We start from the raw sequence: 19296 nt of genomic DNA on the forward strand, positions 1-19296 counted from the left end.
TGTGGTTTACTTTTAAGAGTAATGCAGATGGTTCTTTACTCCACCTGTATAATGTATTATCAGAAAGAAGAAAAGCTGCTGCTTTCTATTTGTATATTTTGTGGCTCACTCTCAATTTTTACCTAGGTAGTATTCTCAGCAGACAGACTACTATATTTCCACTGAAACAATTCAGTGCCAAGCCCAGGAAATATAGATAAGAAATGAAATAGAAGCATTGATCTAAACTTTGTGTTTAAATAATTATTGGTAACAAGAAGTCTGCCTTCCCATTTTATTCATCCACCAGTTCATCTAAATCTGGCCTTAAATCAGTTTTAAATGTACTGAAGTCAATGTAGTTTAGAAAGCTATCATAGAAGTTTCTGAAACTTTTCGCTCTTATGTTAAGAAAGGCTGTGTGTGGGCAGTGTAGTATGATAGGAGTCTCTGTATGAATAAAAAAAATATACAGGACACAGAACACACTCAAATAACATTGGTGGGAAAAGTCCAGGGAAGGATCATAGGAGTAGGTTACGGTTTCTAATGTTTCCAGGCTGCAACACAGGCAGAAGCTGTTTCAGAGCTGGAAAGAAGATTCTGGAAGAGCCAGTGTAGAAAATCATGCAGTGCTCAACAAGCTCATGATTTGGCAGGTGAATTTCCCCTTCAAAACATGCTCATAGCCTGTAGTTCCTGGCATCTTGCCTGCTTTTCTGGTTTGAAATGGGAGGAGTGAATTTCCATGTATAAAAGTACTGTTGTCTACATTTCACCTCAAATAGTTGTTGAGCAACTGCCACACTTTCTAGCTGGCCTTAAGCCTCAAACCCTATGACAGAGAAACTTTTTTTTTCTAAAGCACTGTGGAACATACATATATTTTTTTGTGATTTTTAAAAAATATAAACATTTGAACTACATTGGAAATACCATTCAGATACAAACTGGACTTTCTTTTAAGGAAGCCAAAATATATTTGGGGAGAAAGATACTAGTATTTCTATTTTCACTTTCCCTATTAAATCATTCAAAGCTTGTTCATGCTGATTACAGCATTTCCTCTTCTTGTAATGTTCTCTAAGAGAAACACCCATATAAGCATTGCAGAAAATGGGTCTAGCATGTATTTAATTTTCCTCTTCACCTCAGGAATAGAAATTATCCTAAAAAAAGATTGTAAAATTCTAAAAAATGTTTTGAGTTACTAACAAACATGAAGAATTTATACACAATATATCTTGAGGCTCTTGTGACACAAGACATAAAGGGTTCTGAAAGTCCTGCTGCACTTACCTACTAGTATATTTTGCAGTGCAATTGCATCCCATTAACATTGTTTTAGAATTGACTAGAACACCTGAAGCTAAGTCAGTGCTTGATTCTGACTGGCCCGATGTTCCTCTACAATTATTTTACAATACATATGCAGGAATTCCAAGAGCTGTACTTTTCAACTGGCCTTGCAATCTCCCATTTTAGACAATATGTTTACATCCCTGGCTTCTAAAAATAGTAACAGGAATGAGGTGAAGGGTGAGAGTTGCTTTGCAGGAAGACTAAAGAACATTCTGTAAAAGATTCTTCACAATAATGAAGTTAAAAGAGCATGTATTTCTCAGTTTACACACACTGATGACATGTTCGAAGGAGCATGGGCTATTACCATTAATTTAAAAAGAGTTAATAGTTAAATAAAGTCTAAGGAATCATGCATATGTGATAATTATGCTTTATCCACTGCTAAAATGCAGCCCTCTCCTAGGGGAAAACAGTGACTGTTCAAAAGGGCTTGTCAGCACTACAAGGATTCTCTGTGTCAGATAACCAGTGACTGATATTAATGGATGACTTGAGAACACCACCATTTTCAGTAATTAACTGCAAATGGGCATCATGCATGGCTGAATTGAGAAACCAAGATATTTTTGCTGTATCACCTTGACCAAAATAGTTTCATTTTCCCCCTCTATGTAGTCTGCTTATTTCAGTTATAAATTTGGGGATTACAGGGTTTATTTCTTGTAACATATTTGCAAAGTAAGAAGCACAATGAGGTTTAAATCTTCACAGGAATGCCTAGCTGCTGCTTTGATATGAGGGAATAAATTGCAAACAGTTAAATAAGTAGTTACATCTTATGTATAAAAGAAGCACTTTAGTGCAATTGGAGCCTAATGGAACAAGAATGAATAGCAAAAGATTTGCCTGCAGCTTGGGAGAGTATGGATGTAGTCTGAGACAATGCTGGCTTCTGCCACTTGCTGTATTTCCAGTTATGCTGACTGCAAAGTGAAAGAATATTTTGCATAATGGAATTATATATTTTTTTTTCTGTATAAGCCAACTGCATGAACCACACCCTAAATGGCTGCTCTTTTATAAATCACAGTACAGATTACTCTCATATGCCCTGCTGCTCTCTGACATTGAGATCTTTCATAAACATATTTATTGCTTACTTTCCTAAACTCCTGCTAGACACCATTTAAAGTACTCACTGGTGAGATCTTAATTGAAACTGGGTAGGTATTCCCAGAAAGTCAAAACTCTTGGCATTGTCCTGGCATTTTATGGCATAGTTGTATGATGCTACAAAGCTTGGGTGTATATATAAAACACTCCTGAGGTGGTGTGTGAGCCAGCTACGTTGGTGCTGGCCACTATGAACAGGTGGCTTGAAAACTAGTGCCTGATCACTGCAGAAGGTGGCCAGAAATCCATGGAAAGAGAGACTCTATTAGGATGACAATGGGAAGAGAAATAATAAGCTTCTCTGGGTCTGCCTGGAAAGAAGGTTCTCATTTTTGAACACAGAAACTTGATTCTAGTGTTTTTTTCTTTGTATGTAGGAAGCATAATCCTGCTGATATTGAAAAATAATCAGACCAAGTTGGAGACCATGCTACTTATCTCTCATGGGTCTTATTCATATTTATTTACTAGTCACTTAGGATCTGTGCAATAGTTGCTCTCACAACTACTCTGTGAATACTTTCCTACTTTCAGGAATACCTCCCTGAAAATTCTTACTTTAACTCAAATCACATTGTGAAGTTCAGCTCACAGGTGAAACAGGCATCATATGGTTGCTCCTCAGTTTCTTCCTTCCTCCTTGCAAGAGCTTTCCAGCATGGTTCTGTATGGACACATGGGACTTAGAGCTCATCACATAGAGTTCCATATTGTTGCTCTTCTGCTCTGTTCTGTTGAACTAGTCCCTACAATTTCCTCTTTGCAGAGTTTGGGGTGGAAAGTGGAAGTTCTGGTTTTAAATTAATGTATTTTACTAATCTATTGAAACATCACTAAAATAAGTGAATGTGACATACCATTTTTATAAAGCAAGTGATCTTTTTTCCAGAGTACACAGCAGAAATTTACTGATGATCTGAGGTAGCCATTTGTGTTTTCCAAGACACATGTTCAACATTCAGCTGACATTCCTTTGCAATTAAAACCAAAACCAAACCACACCCAACTACCCCACATCACCGGGTATTCATATTCAATGTTTTCTTAGTCATTGCACAGACAAAAGTACACACTCTGGGAGACCTGCACAGGAAAACTGGGTAATCAGTTAAAAAATGACAAACTGAAAGTTTTAGTCAAAAAATATAATGCCCGACCAAATGCATGTCAATACAGTGAGGTGGTACACAATACTGCAACTAATTACAGGTGCTTGATGTTGTGGCATGGTTGTTTTACTGAGTTCACATGTTATAATTTCCAATACTACACCACTATTAATCTGTGTTGTTGGCATTGAGGGCTTACTACTCTTCATCCTACCATGTAGGTAACAGCTCAAGGATCAGTGCTCCAGATTTCAGGAGTCTCCAAAACACAAGACAGGAATATGCCCTTGCAAAATTCAGACTCTTGAAGAAATCCAAAATGTTGTCTAATAAAAAATGTTATAGAATCACAGAATTGTTCAAGTTGGAAAAGGCCTCTAAGATCATTGAGTCCAACTGTTAACCCAGAACTACCAAGTCTACTACTAAACCATGTCATGAAGTATGACATTAAGGATTGCTTTTAAACATCCTTAGGCATGGTGACCTGACACTTCCCCGGGAAACCTGTGCCAATGCTTGACAGCTCTTTCCATGAAGAATTCTTTCCTAGTATACAATGTAAATGTTCCCTGGTACATCTTGAAGTTTCCTCTTGTCTAATTTCTTGTTTCTTTGGAGAGGGGGCTGACCCCCACCTGGCCACAGGCTCCTTTCAGGCAGTTGTGGAGAGTGATAAGGTCTCCCCTGAGCCTCCTTTTCTCCACAATAAACACCTCCAGCTCTATCAGCTGTTCCTCACAGGACTTATGCTCCAGACCCTTCTCCAGCTCCATTGCCCTTCTCTGGGCTCACTCCAGCTCCTCAGTGTCTTTCCTGCAGTGAGGGCCAGAGCTGGACACAGCACTCGAGGTGTGGCCTCACCAGTGCCCAGCACAGGTGGACAATCCCTGCCCTGGTCCTGCTGCCACACCATTGCTGATCCAGGCCAGGATGCCATTGGCCTTCTTGGCCTCCTGGGCACACCCTGGCTCATGTCCAGCCATTGACATGAGCACCCCCAGGCCCTTTTACACAGGGCAGAATCCTCTTGAAAAGGGCAGCTTTCCAGCCACTCTTCCCCCAGCCTAGGACTGCTATGATTCAAGGACAGGACCTGGCACTTGGCCTTGTTGAACCTCACACCGCTGGCCTTGGCTTCTTGATCTATCCTGTCCAGATCCCTCTGCAGAGCCTTCCTGTCCTCCAGAAGATCAACATTCACACTCATCTTGGTGCAATCTGTGAAGGGCCTGAGGGTGCACTAAATCCCCTCATCCAGATCATTGATAAGGATATTAAATAGGAATGTCCCCAGTGCTGAGCCCTGGGGAACCCCACTCATGACTGGCCAGCAGCTGGATGGAGCTCCACTCACCACCACTCTCTGGGCCCAGCCATCCAGTGAGCAGAGCACTTGTCCAAGTCATGGGCTGCCAGCTTTTTCAGGAGAATACTGGGAAATGGTGTCAAAGGCTTTACAGAAGTCAGACAGTATCCACAGCTCCTTCCTTGGGAGATCAGGTTTATTTTTCTTCCTCAGGAGACTTGCCTTTTATAAATCCATGCTAGCTAGGCTTGATCTCCTGATTGTCCTGCAAGTGCAGTGTGATGACACTTAAGATGACCTATTCCATGACCTTCTCAGCATCAAGGTCAGGTTGACAGGCCTGCAGTTCCCCAGATCCTCCTGCCAGCCTTGTATTTGGGCATCATATTTGCTTACCTCACATTAACCTAGACCAGCCTTGTTAGCCAGGATTGCTGATAAGTGACAGAAAGAGTCTTGGTGAGCTCTTTTGCTGGATCCCTCAGTAACCTTGGGTGGATTTCATCTACTCCCATCTACTTGTGGGGCATTGGATAATTGACTATGTCCCCTTGGATTAAAAGGGCTTCATTTTTCTCCCCATCTCTGTCCTCCATCTCAGCAGGCTAGGTATCTAGAGAAAAACTGCTATTGTTATTAAAGACAGAGACAAATAAGGCATTAAGTACCTCTTCTGTTTTCTCCTTTGTCACAATGTTTCTCCCCATATGCAGTAAAGGATGGAGATTATCCTTACCTCTTATTTTGTTGCTGATATATTTATAGAAACATTTTTACTCTCTTTTATGGCAGTAGGCATATTAAACTCTCTTTTAGCTTTGGCCACTCTCTAGCATGTTTTTATCTAAAAATTTTCTTTTGACCTGAGACTTGATTTCTGTTATGAAAATGTATTTTAAAATAGCTTGAAAGACAATTTTTCAGACTAACTCTAGGTTTAAAATTCTTCGTAGACATGCTTGAAAGGAAGTAGTTCACACCTGTGGTGGCATTTCTTTGAAGATCTCTTCATTTAGAGAACATTTTGACACAGATCTCAGACATCTCTCAGCCTCAGTGGTCAGGTGAGGGATTTAATTTTTTCTTGAAAAATGTTTGGAATAAAAAATAAATCAGCTTGGCTGCCAATGTAATACTGTAACTTAGTTACATAATACAATGTGGTTATGCATAGCAACTGACAGAAACCCCCCACCCAAACTGATGTGTGGAATGCAGAATTTATCATGCTCTTGCAGATTGTAATGTTGCAGAAATGCATATAAATTGATGTCTTGATAGAGCTGAGAAGATGGGCTAGGAGGCAACTAAAGCTTCTACTGGTGTAAGAGCATAATGAAAGAAAACCATAAACAAGGGACATCTAATGCAGAGAAATCATTCATGTTTTAAATTAGGATAGCTTAAGTCATCACTTGAAGCAATTAATACTTGTTAGTTTGAACTGTCCCAATTATTGAGTTGAGCCCAAAATTTGCATTAGTAAACTTGTATTATGGAATTAGAATGCTAAACTAGGGAGTTAGCTAATATGGATTTTATTTTCATATCATTTGGTTGGCACAGTAACACAAGAAAATTTTCAGACCAGCCTGTTGCCTAAAGTAGTGTTTGTCAGTAAGAACTGAACCCATCCTATAGATTTACAGTGGCCTCTGTGGTTTGAATTGATGATTTTGACTCAGCTCACAGATGCCAGTTGTAAGCACTGGCCTTTTTAAACTTAAAGTCAAGTTAAAGAACAAATAAACTTGTCATTTAGATTTTACTGTGAGGGTTTTCCATTTGGTACAAATGGAGAACATGACAACCTCATCATGCCCTCATCACTTTGCTATAGTGAAGCTGTAAATACAGCTATGCATTCTCAAGTGATCTTCACCTGGCATCTTTCTTGGGGTGAAAATGATGTGCTGAGCTGCTTACCAAAGAAAGGGTGGTGCCCAAGAGAGGTTTTGTTGACCACAAGTGTCTGGTGTCCCTTCATGGGTGGTACTACCAGGCAGCAGCTTTTTCATTTGGATCAGCTAGGGAATGTGAAAAAAATCCATCCATTGTCATGATGAGTTTTATGTGATAGGTTCAGTCAGAGTTCACAAAACATGTCAGGAGAGCAACTGGAATGTGCACTTTATGGATTAGTTTGTTGAATCTCTTTTCTGTAGTTTGGGAGGGCAGAATTGTATTGTGACTCTAAAAACCTTGCCTACTCTCTTCCATCATATAAGGAGATTATGAAGATGAGAGGACAAAGAGTATTAAGGAGACAAAGAGCTAGTCTCAGCTGGCAGCTCTGTGCCTTTCCTAGCCCAGAGAGTAATCACACAAAGTAATTGCCAAGAGAAGGTTCCACTTAATTTTTCTGAAGATACAGGCTGTTTCCAGTCCTTTCCTACTGCTCAGAAGTTGTGTTTCCAGGCTAAGATGCCAGTGTCCTGAGTAAACAGTCCATAGCCATGGGTAATGTTGCTTTCCAGTCTGCCAGTGACAGCACTGTGACTACTAAGGCACTTCCCCAGTGGAAGCTTTGTAGCTGAGCTGGCCTAGGTGGCTTTTGGTCAAAAATAAGCATAGCCAGTGGTCAGGCTCTGCTGTCAGACTGACTCTCTGCACTGTACCCTGAGAAAAATAATTTATCATCTTTATGTTTCAGCCCTTAAATTGCTTCCTGCATTCCTCCACCTGATTGTCATAAATACAGTACACTCAAAGCAAGTTCCCGTAAGGAGGGAATATATAAGCCACATTTTAGAGGCTTAACACTGAGCAGTAAAGTTAGCTCCCACCAGCCACAGTTCTAAGAAGCCACTAATGGAAATTTATTGTCTAATCTTTCTGCCTTAGTTTCTTTGTATGTGACATTGGGCTAATACTATTTACTAATCTATGAGGAAATTTGCAGAAATGGAATGATTACTTTTTTTTTAAATGCTTAATTTCATTATAACATATAAATATATCCTACAGTTGGCTATGAGATCTCTACGGCTTTTAGTAACCAGTTGCTATCATCACATAAAAGCTGAGAGGAAAATAAAACCGCTGTGAAATCAGACTATCTTCCTGTCTGCCACCTTACCAGAAAACACCAGAAGCATGCAAAAACTGATACTTGTTTTTTTTTTTATTTGCATAAAGAACTTACCCTGACTCCTGCTAGTTTTACAGTGTTTTTTTTACCTTTGTCTGACATGTGCTGATTTTGCATTTACAAAAATAACATTGAAAACTAGTGTTTATAGATCTGACAGTAAAATTAAATTTTATTTCTGAAAAAGAATTTGGAAAAGTATTTATTTCTATTATGTGAAACAATTACCTCAGTTAAGAAAGTGGTGTCTGAATTAAGAAGAACTAGTTCAGTAAAAGAGTAATATTGCTGGAAGTCCTTACACATTGATTTTTGCATTTCTGAAACTAAGTAGTATGAGGTCTGCATCAGGAACACTATAGGAGAGGCTTCAGCTGTGCTTTTAAAGTGCCTATAAATGCAGCATTTGATTAACTGTACATTAGGTATGTATGCAGTAGTGAAAACAATAAAATCCTAAAGTAAATTTATCTGGCATAAAACCCCCAACAGAACAAAAGGTAATAGAAGGACAATGAGGGCACAAATTGCTCTTCTTGGCATATGCCGCTGAGAAGTCATTACATGGAAATTACCATGTGTACTAGTTATAATGAACCTTCTTACTGGACATGATTTTGTGTTTCATGAAGAAACCTAAGCAGTGATGAATCAGAGGCAGTTTTCCCAAGACATGTCTTGAAATCTATAAAAAAAAAATAAGGTGGCAAATTTATTTACAGGAAGAACAATCTTTTCAAAATATTTAGCTGAGAGAGAAAAACCACAAAGGCAATAACAAATTTCAAGTGCTTTCTGTCTGTAGTTTCTAGGACATTATGGAAAAATGGCTCAAATCAACAATGGGTGGAAAATCTTTATAAGATCACAACATAGTGAACTGTGGAAAATACACTAGACACTGTAAGAGGCCAGGTCATAGTACAAAAAATATTTTAGAGTTTCAAGTATTAGAATTTGCAAAATCATTCAGTTCCTTTCTGATAAACTTCCTACACAGGACGTCTCTCTGGATCAATGGCTCAAGAGTGAATGAATCTTTAAGAAACTCCAGACCTCTAGATCTGAAAAACTTACATCTCTTGGGTGCTAGGATTGGACAGAAGAGGTGGCAGAGCCTCTCTCTGGATTCACATAATTATTTAACAATTTTGTTTATATGTTCTTGCTAATAAATCTCTGCTTACTTCTGAGAGTCTATGGCAAGAACTGCTTCAGAAATGCTACAAGATTGGTGAATTTTAGAAACAAAATATGCAATCTTTAAAACTGGTATTGCATAACCAGTGTTTCTGGTCAAACCTTACATTTTTTTCTTCTTCAGATTATATTTACTCTCAACTTCTTCTGTGAAAGATACAACTAAAATTGTATCTTTCACATAAGATACAATTATTTAAGTGCAGCCAACTATTCATGCACTGTAGGAAGGTCTCCCTTGTCTCCTTTCACAGACTTCAGTGTGAATGCAAAGCTACTTTCAGCTCAGCTGGCAAGCTGAAAGTATAGCTGAAGTTTGTGTCACTGTGTGTAATAAGGGAATTTGCTTCTCCTGCCTGTTCTCCTCAGTTCTACTCTTACCAACTAACCTTCCTAATGTAATCTTGAAAGGAAAGGCTATGACTGTGGGGTCTTTTGTAGTGGTCATGATGGCTAAAGAGACACTGGGAGAGCTGGACCAAGCCTCCTCTTAGTGCATTAGTGCATTCAGACAGTTTCAGTCTGCTCCTGTGTGATACAAGGAACCCTGCCACATTCTTCTTCTGAAGGATGGAATTCCACATGCTGAGCATAGAAACCTGTGTAAAGGTGCAGGAAGGCACATGTGTGTAGAGTCAGATAATACTCTTAGACAGGTATGAACATATCCTTGACTGCAGGTTCTTCTAGCATTTGCAGAGCCACAGAAAGTCAAACTGTGATGCCAAGTCCCTAAAGCATGACAATCAGTGAGATTGGAATGGAAACTTAACTACAAAAGGCTGTACAATGTAAGTGATCAGAGATGCTGGATCCGATGACCCAGTGTCGTCCCTTCTAACCTGACCATTCAGCAATTCTGCGATTGTGTGACCTCAGTAGCAGCTGCATCAGGCAGGCCCTTGTCAGTGTTAGCTGTCTGTGAGGAAAAGTTGGACTTTAGGACGGGGTTAATTTTTGTCTCCCTGTCAACCTCTTTACATCAAGTACTAATCTGTGCCCTTGGTCTGAGGTGGACACTGGACAAACTGGTCTAAACTGCCTCCGTTATCATGGTAAGCTTCTGCACAAATAGGGCCAGCACAGAAAAAATCTCAGAGTCTAAGGAATTTCCTATGATTCTCTGAATCTTCAGAAAACCCTATGAAAATAATGAGAAAAAAAATGTCCACTTTTAAAATACAAAGGTAAATAATGTATATTTGCAATATTTCTCCTAAATCATTATGAAGATGCTAATGCAGAGGAAGAGGTGTGATGAGCCATATGAGCCATGCTGACAATATGATCACATGATATCTTTAAGCCCTCTTATAGTTGTTTGAAAAGTTGATATGCTTTTATGTCCCAAAGTGGTAGCTATGATGCTTCTGATGTTTTGCAGTGCAAAAATATATGGATTGTTTAGACAATCCTTTGGTGATGGTAGCAGAATGCAGTCTGTTAAATGGTGAGGGAACAGAGATCTCCACCTTTGCCAGTGGTAGAGGTATTTGAAATACTTTATTAGGAGTGAATTTTAGAGGCTATAGCTTCCTTTGTAGGTATTTATACAAGAAAATTAGCCTGCTCATCAGATATTTTGCTCAGCAATAGAACAGTGTTTGAAAGATCATCATAACAGTGGGTGGTCCTTTGTTATACATGTGAATGTTTTTCTCTCTTTTGGACTAAGGCTTATCACCTGCACAGTTTACTAGTAGAGTGGACCAGTCCATTCAGTATGAATGTATAAGCAAATGGTTCACTGCAATAAAGGCTGCTTTTAAAAGCATTTTGAAATTATGTTCAGAGGAATGGTATAAGGAATGTTGAGCCTATGCCAGTGAGGAGATACATTGTGTTTTGTTCAGAAAATATATCCTTTGTGCATATATATTTTCTTAGCTGCCTGTGCCAAGCTGAACTCCGCAGACACTTGAATATTTCACACTCTGTGAATAAATGCTCAGCTAGTGTCAGAGAAGAGTGTGCCAGGATTATTTAATCATTAGACAGAGAGGAAAAAAAATCTCTGCCATGACCTACCGACCAGACATTTCTTGGCAACTGCTAATCAACCATGTTAGCCTTTTATTGTCTCTCCTGCCATTATCTTCCAGGAAAGGTCTGAGCAAAAGGTCAGAGTAACTTAATAGGTATTGGTTCATTTGTTATCTTTCATGCAGTATGCTGCAGCCAATAGTCTGCTCTCCATTGAAGGTGAAATACTTCACCTTAATTTGTCATGTTCCTTTACTGTAAAATTTGGCAACCAAATACAAAAGATAATACTTTCTGGTGGAAACATTTCTGAGAATAATTTTTAATGCTTTCTATGAGCATTAAGTTTTGAAATATCTGTATTTGGTAAATCACAAACTCCTTCCTTATTGTCAGTCTACAGAAAAAACACATTAGAAAAGTGGCCTGGATCTCAGCTCATATTACTAGCTCCTAAGACTGTCTCTGTTCAGGTAAGAACTGTATTCTATACTTACCTTTGAACAGGCAGTTGGATTTGCATTCCTTTCCTGAAAAAGCTTTTCCTGGGTGGCAGAACCCCAGAAAAAAAACATTAATTCCGAGAAGAAGATGAGGAAAAAAGGGGTAAATAATAGGAAAAATTCACCTTGCACCTGCCTTCTGTCACACAAATATATTGTGTAGACAGTGGTAACATGCATGGTAACAAGTGACTGCAACTGAAATTCTACATTTTTGAAAGGAATTTAATTTGAAAGACAGTGTTATCTTTGATAAGAAATTGTTCATTATTCCAATTTGTTCACCCATGCTGCTTTAACAAAACACTGCTGAACAGGAAAACCAGAAACCCGATTGCTTCTTTTCTGGGAATGGAAGTGTCTAGCCTAAAGCATGGGGGAATTTCTCTCCCTTTCTTTCTTGCTGTAATACTGGAAACACTTAAAATTTGTTCAAGCTTCTATGGGAAGCCAACACAGACTGCTCTATCTTCCTCTCCAGCATAGGACAGCAACTGGCAAATGAGTCCCACCACAGCTTTCACAGTTGCCATTAGGCAGCCCCCAGGACTCCTGGACCTTGGACATGCAGGGTTAATGCAAGAATTGAGAGAGATCCACCTCATCTCTCAAGTCCACCAGTAGCAGTTGTATCATGTAATCAGCCTCTTCTGAGGCATCTCAGTAGACAGCTAAAGGCATGGTTTCATACCCACTGAAAAGGGCTAATGTGGCAAAGGAGTTACGAATGTTTTACCTCACTAGGAGGTTGTGCCATTTGGTCTTCCCTCACTTCCACATGCTGTTCCCATTCCCAAGCAGTTTGTTGAACTAAAGATAATTAACCTCTGCCAGAATGGTTACTTCAGGCTTTCATTCTTGAAAACAAATCTCATTCTTGTTATTGCCAGAGCTGTAGGAATTGGATGTCCCTTATCTTCTGTGCAATCTGCACCAAAACCATTTTCTTTGTACCAAGTGGTAGTGGCATAAATTCTTCACTGAAGCTTTAATGTTTCTAGGAAATAACTTATGAAGCATTTGTCTATTGTATGAAGCTGCACAGACAGGTACAAAGTGGCATAAGTCAGGACAGAGATTTTGGGACTTGCAATAGGTTGAGTTTCAAGCAGAGAAGCTCAGAGGCTCTGTAGAGCAGAGAGAGCAGCTCAGCCAGTGATCTTGTGGAGCAAATACCAGTCTGCTATACTGCATTAGAAATTCTGGACTTTTCAGTGAGGCTGGCTTGAACAGGACTGGTCAGGTGCAAAGACAGAACATGCCAGAATTGATTTTTCCTTTAAAAGTGCACGCATCTGTCATGTAATGTTTTTTGTATCTAGCCTCAGGGAGGAGGTTATCTGGAAGGTCCAAGCACATGAGCATTTTAGTCTTATGTTTTTCATCAAGAAGCTAGATGTTTACATGACTTGTTGAATTTGAGCTTTATACCCTGACATTCGTGTGAGGTGTTTAAAAATAAAACTTTTTTTTATTTGTGTGCAAAAGTTCCCTCTTCCCTGTGTTGCATCAGAGCAGCTGTTGCTGCTTTTTTCTTTCTGGGACTGTCTGTGACAGCCACCAGCCATCCTATTTACAGTCGTTAGTGCAAGGAAATTGGAAACTGCAGATACTGGAACATGATAATCTTCTTCATGTCAGGTTTGTCTTTTACTGTGACACAGCGAAATAAATGTTTGTACAGCTAATAAGACATTTATCTAGAGATAAGCAGAAGTGCTATGTTCTTGTTGATTGAGCTGCTGATGTAGAGCTAATTTTGGACCGGCTTACTAGAAATGGTGATACAGAAGTGTGACAAAAGGGGACAACCTCTCCCAGCCCACAGCCCCTCTATAATCAGAAGTGGAGAAGCCTCTAAAGCAATTGCAGCAAGATTTAGATAAGAACCCTGAAGCAAGCAAAGGCTGGCATCTTTGTTAGCTTCTAGGAAAGGACAGTCTTGTGCAATGTTTAGTTAAAGGTTTATACCACTCATAAAGGTTACTGACTGAACATCAGTCCAGTTAAATTTCCTCCAGTTCACTGATCAAAGTAAAACAATGCCTAAAAACTCAGGACTGTGCAGTCCTAATTTTATGAACATAACAGTACACAATTGCATTTTTGTCACTGAGGAGTATGAAGAATTAAATAAGACATAAATCTGTCTATGAAATGAACAGTTTTGAACAGTGCATGCTAAAGGTCTTTCTGTTCCACAGGAATTAATGTTTTGCTGTGCTTTTTAACTTGTTGAATTCACAAAACCTTACAAACTTACAATTTAGAAAATGTGTGAAGAATAAAGAGACAAAAGACCTCAACTGCTAAAGCTGCATTTTGAGTTTATTTTCTCAATCTTAAAAAGATTTTTTTATGGCACAAAGCATCAGAATCAGCACCTTTGCATTAACAAACTACAGAGAAGCCCTGTCAATTTGTTGCCCTAGTTCCAACTTTATATCATGCAGAAAACCTCCCTCTTTGTTCTTTTGTTCTATGAAAGGCTTAACACCACATTGCTGCAACAAAATCACGTTATGAGGGTTCCATTCACAGAATAAATGTACTGCACATTACATGCTAATTTAGTAATTTCATCATAAATGAAAACTATAATGCAAATGCATATATACATACACAGTGCAGCTTTTGTTCTGTGCCATCTTATCTTGATTTTTGTTATGCTCCAGATCACAACAGTACTGTTAGTGTAAATTAATGAGATTTAACTGTAAACTTTTCTTTTAACAACCACTTAGACAAATTTCAACTAATTTAGGCCACTGTAATTAATTAATTTTCAGCATCTGGTTTGGTGAATGATTTCTCAAGCTCCTCTTCAGCATTAGATTTCTTCTGGTTTGGGATAGCAGGTAGGACACAGCTTGGTTTTAGATGCTGTCCTGACAGACCAGGCAAGAGAGAATAGAGGATCTGACTCTGAGAATGTCCTGTTTTTAGAGATTTGGATATTGGAGCTGGTGGGAGAATAACTGCATCAGTCTGTAGGGACTTAAACTTCTTAGTATCCTGAGATGGTAGCTGAACTAGAGGAAATAGAAAAAAAGAGAAAGTGCACAGAAAGTGAAAAGCAAGGCATTTTTACAAATGATTTTGCAACTTCCTTTGAACTGTTGTCTCTTAATGTGTGTACTCAAGCCTGTACTTGAAAAATGTGATCAAAATATTAATAAAAAATGGTATTTTTGTATTCAGATGAATAAGCCTTGACAGGCTTATCTTCATCTGAAGGAAACTACTTCAGTGTTAAGTGATTTACTTTTGATTTACTGACCAGTAAGACTTGAAAAGGTCAAAGATTTACTTTTGATAAGCAGAGAACCCATTTGTCTTGAGAAGACTTGTTCTGTTTGAGAAATTTTTACAATATATTTTTTTTTATCAGAAATCACAGGCTGAGTGCAACAGAAATGTTCCATTAATATATTATTTCTAACAAAAATGTTCTATCGCTGAAGGTAAATGCTGATCAAAATCTAAGGAAGATGAAATGGAAGACTATGGGATGTTGTGTCTGGGTTTCTCCAGGCACAGTCAATCATAAAGTCAGGTCCACATATGCTCTGCTATTCACAGGCCACAAAAGTAGCCCACTACCCTGTATCAAACCAAGACACACCAAAACACCTGAAGGGCACACCTGTTATGTATCTCTGTTGTTGTAAGAAACTGTGGATTTAAATCATCCTTAATCTCTACCTCATACTCATCACTGAAACACTGTTTGTGCTTTAAAGCTAATATAGTTCTGTATTTTCTTTAAATTGAAATCCTTGGGCTCCTTCATTCAGACAACTCACTAATTTCCTGATTTTTTGAAAGGAGAATTGAAAACCATAATTGTAGACCTACTTTTCTGTGCTGTCAATTTCTTGTGAATTGCATTAGCTCCTTTTCATTTTATCTCTATTCTATTAACAAGCTCTTTGTATACAAACAATTTTGTTTCTTACAGTTTAAGCATATGAAGAGTTCTTTCTGGAGTTACATCATCTCTGTTGTGGCTACAGAAACTTCTTGCAATTTTTTACATTCATTTTTTCTTGGCTGTGTTCTCATTGCATTTGTAACTTCCTTCCATCTGCATATTTGTGTTGAATTATCTGAGAGGCTATTAACACTTTCCTCTGAAGTGTTCTAGCTGGAAATTTTGTGCTTAATTTAATTTGCCCCATTGAAAACAAATGTTACCTCTCTAATGTCTGCAGTGGGACCTCACTGCATAATTGTCTATCTATATCTATACCATCTATCTCTATCTCTATCTCTATCTATATAATCTATATCTATCATCTATCTCTCTATTTTAACTATATACATGGTGCAAAAGAGGCTAAAGTTCTTGTCATATTCCCCTGTAGCATGAATGTTATATTAATTTAATAATTGATTATTTCTTTTTCAGGAGCAGTACTTTTCTAAAGCTTACCATGTATGGATTTAGGGCAAAGCAGGGTCTTTATAGAGAAGATTTAGAAACTTGGTAGATTAATTTCTTTTTAAGCTAATTTCAATTACTATTGAAGTTGTGATTACCTGAGCAGAAGTGTTTACTACAACTGCCCGTACACGGCCTCTGGCAGTGTACTGTAATTCATGGGTCATATTTAAGATTCATTCATTATTTAGAAATTCAGTAAAACACTTCTCCTTTCCATGAAAAACACCCAAACCATTAATACTTTGCTTTACCTGGTGCTGAATTTGTGTGAATCTGGGAGGGCTATATACAATAAATGAGCCCATTTGTTTTCTGGCACATGGAAGAATGCTTTGAGTTCACTGAAATTTTGGTGTGCATTCCATAAATGTTGAGAGGCTCACTTCTGTCCCTCTTTGGAACATATTCATATGTAAATATATTCAAAGTTCACATCTGTGTGAAAAATATCCATAAAGCTTTATGTACATCATTAAAAGCCTTAAATGATGGACTAAAGTAGGCCAAAACCACTGTAGCTTAATTTCACCCCCACAAGAGAGCAGCCATCACAAACTCATGCTCATTCAAAGAATCCAAACATCAGTGCTTTCCACATTGTCCCACATACTGTGCTCAGTTTATGGTCTCAGGACTGGTACATGGATGGCTCTGAAACAATGCATATAATGACTGGTATTGTTAGTACATGTATTAAAACACATAAGCCTGGACCCAGGGCTGGGATGTGTGGGAGGCAGAGCCCTTAAGGTCCCAGGAGCTACATATAGCAAAAGCACCATTAATGATTCATACACAGAGGGCAGAGTCAGCTACCAAAGACCTGAACAGTAGACCTACTGGTTCAGGAAGCCTTTTCTACTCAATAGAGACTCTGGAGTGGCTGCTATTACAAACTACAGAGGCAAAAATAAGGCCGTTGCCCAAGAAGTATGGAGTCCAGCAGAAGAATGGGTCTTAGACATGAAGAAGTGAGAACAGCAGAGTTCTCCAGAAGTCCCATATTTGTTTGAAAAACTATTCTGGCATTTTGTGAGGAGTGTGTGACAGTGTGTTTTCCAGGGATTGTTGGAAGTGTTGCATGATGACATAGAATGCTTAGGCAATGAAGCAGCAGCATGCAGAATAGGAGATGCAGTCTGTGCTGAGGCTACTTAAGAAGTCATGTGAGGGATCTCTGGCCCTGGGAATATCTGAAGGGTGAGAATTTATTGTTTAAAATCACTTAAGTACTCTCACCAGGCAAATGCTTCATTCCTATTTTCCTCTTTCTAATGTGTATTTTAAAACATTTTTACTGAGAGATTTAATAATTTCTTCCTTCTCTTTTTCATTGCCCTTCCTTTTTTGGGGGAGATACTTCTTCTTTCTGTCAATCTCTGAGTAGTTTCAGTTCTCATTCTAGTTTTGCTTATTGTTCCAGCTTCTTGGTAATGTTTTGGTTTTTTTTTTCTTCCTTAGTGTATTTTTAACACACACCTTGTGTGTTAAAATATTAGAGAAAACACAAATATTTATACTCAATCTTTGTTGCTGGAGCACTTTGCCTGGATAAAGGCTATTTTCAAAAGGGTAATACTTTTAGGGCTGGATGGAGGATGAGTGAAATCTCAGACTGAGATGAGACTCTGAAACAGTTATTTAGAAAGCTTCAGGAGCAGATATGTAATTTCTGTTAACAAGAAATACAATCTATTTTGCAAATAATTTTGCTTTTCTCTTACTGGCTTGAACTAATGTTCAAGCAGTAATGGCACCTGGATAAATGTGCTGTGTTAGTTAATTAAACCATGATTCTTAATTGTGACAATTCTATGTTATTTGTTAAACTGTTTTTGGCATGAGACTAGAATTAAATTCTTGACCATTTGTATGAATTAATGTGAGAACAACAATTATTATGAAAGCATTTTTTAAAGATTTTGCTTACAACTATGATTTAACTAGAAGACACAGAGAACATGAGTAGAAAGCTTAAAAAATAGAATGCTTGGACCTAGTGTTTTAAAAGCAATTAAAAGCAATGAAATTATTTTCTTCCTTCTGAGCAGACAGAGAATACCACCTCAGTAATTCAAACACCTTTTCTTCTTCCTGTCTCATGTAGAAAACAGCAGCAGTACAGGATTCTGTATATCGCTATCCAATCTGATTGTCCCTCTAAGGCTGCCTCTGCCTTAGTAATACTGTCATCACTGCAGAATTGCTTCTGACATTCAGCTTAAAAGCAGCAGGGAATCTTAAATTTAGGTCTGAATGCTTTTGGACCTGGCTGATCTGCAGGATGACGGTCAGTAAACTGTAAATCCTCATCCAATATACAGTGGAGATTTGTGCTTTGTGGAGCACAAAAATGTGGACACTGCTGGGAGTAGGGCTGATGTCTGTGTATGAAGAAAACTCCAGTTGCTGGCTTGATCCAGCCTGGAACAATCACGGTCTTGACACTCTGCTGGGACTCTGGGAGTGGGGTGAAGCTCTCTGGCTCTTTGGGACCACTGCTTCCCAAGCTGAACACGAGCCAGCATGTGCCCATGCAGAAATACACCAACAGTGTCTGGTGCTGCACCAGGAAGAGCACCGCCAGCAGATTGTGACAGGTGATTCTTCCTCTTTACTCAGCTTGGGTGAGACACATCTGGAGATCTGAGTCCAGTTGTGAGGTTTCTGGTACAACAGGGAGGGGGACATACTGAAACAAATCCAATGGAGGGCAATGGAGATAGCTAAAGGAGTGTCAGCCTTAAAGGGGAGACTGACAGTGCTGGGACTGTTCAGCCTCAAGAAGAGAAGGCAGCTCAAAGGATCTTGTCAATTTATCTAAATGTCTGGGGAGTAATGGAGAAGGAGACAGACTTTTCACAGTGGAGTCCTATGGAGGGAAAAGAATCAATGGCCACAAGTAAGTACTAAGAAGCTTTTTCCTCTGAGGATAGTCAAACACTGGACGAGATGGCCCAGAGAAAGTGTTTTCTTTCCATTTCTCCATTCACAGAAATATTTAAAACAAAACTGGGTGATCCTAGGCAACATGCTGCAGGTGACTTCTCTGTGGATATGAGGTGGACAGACAGTCTCCAAAGGTGTCTTCCTACCTCAGCCATTCTGTGATGCTGTGGAAAACAAACATGAAACCTCTCTCAAGCCCTCAGATGCTGGTGATGGAGGCACGCAATGTGATACAGTAACTGACCCTT

At 38.8% G+C, this 19296-nt stretch overlaps 1 protein-coding gene across 11 annotated transcripts in view; it reads right to left on the reverse strand.

Moving 5' to 3' along the window:
• Positions 1–19296, reverse strand: part of ANKRD55 (ankyrin repeat domain 55) — a 67758-nt gene that overhangs the window by 7474 nt on the left and 40988 nt on the right. For 7 of the 11 annotated variants that reach the window (XM_021534322.3, XM_021534321.3, XM_077790038.2 and 4 more), the window contains exon 11: positions 13960–14684. The exons of 1 other annotated variant lie outside the window; for it this stretch is intronic. In XM_021534322.3, coding sequence (XP_021389997.1) covers positions 14431–14684 — 254 coding nt within the window. In that variant the 3' untranslated portion in view covers positions 13960–14430. Of the gene's footprint in view, positions 1–8110; positions 8652–11646; positions 11695–13959; positions 19213–19296 lie in introns of those variants that run through there. 3 more of the 11 variants (XM_085566441.1, XM_085566442.1, XM_085566446.1) reach the window with 3 other exon arrangements.

This window comes from Lonchura striata, chromosome Z (assembly GCF_050655825.1).
Source record: "Lonchura striata isolate lonStrDom1 chromosome Z, ASM5065582v1, whole genome shotgun sequence".
NCBI classification, from domain to species: domain Eukaryota; kingdom Metazoa; phylum Chordata; class Aves; order Passeriformes; family Estrildidae; genus Lonchura; species Lonchura striata.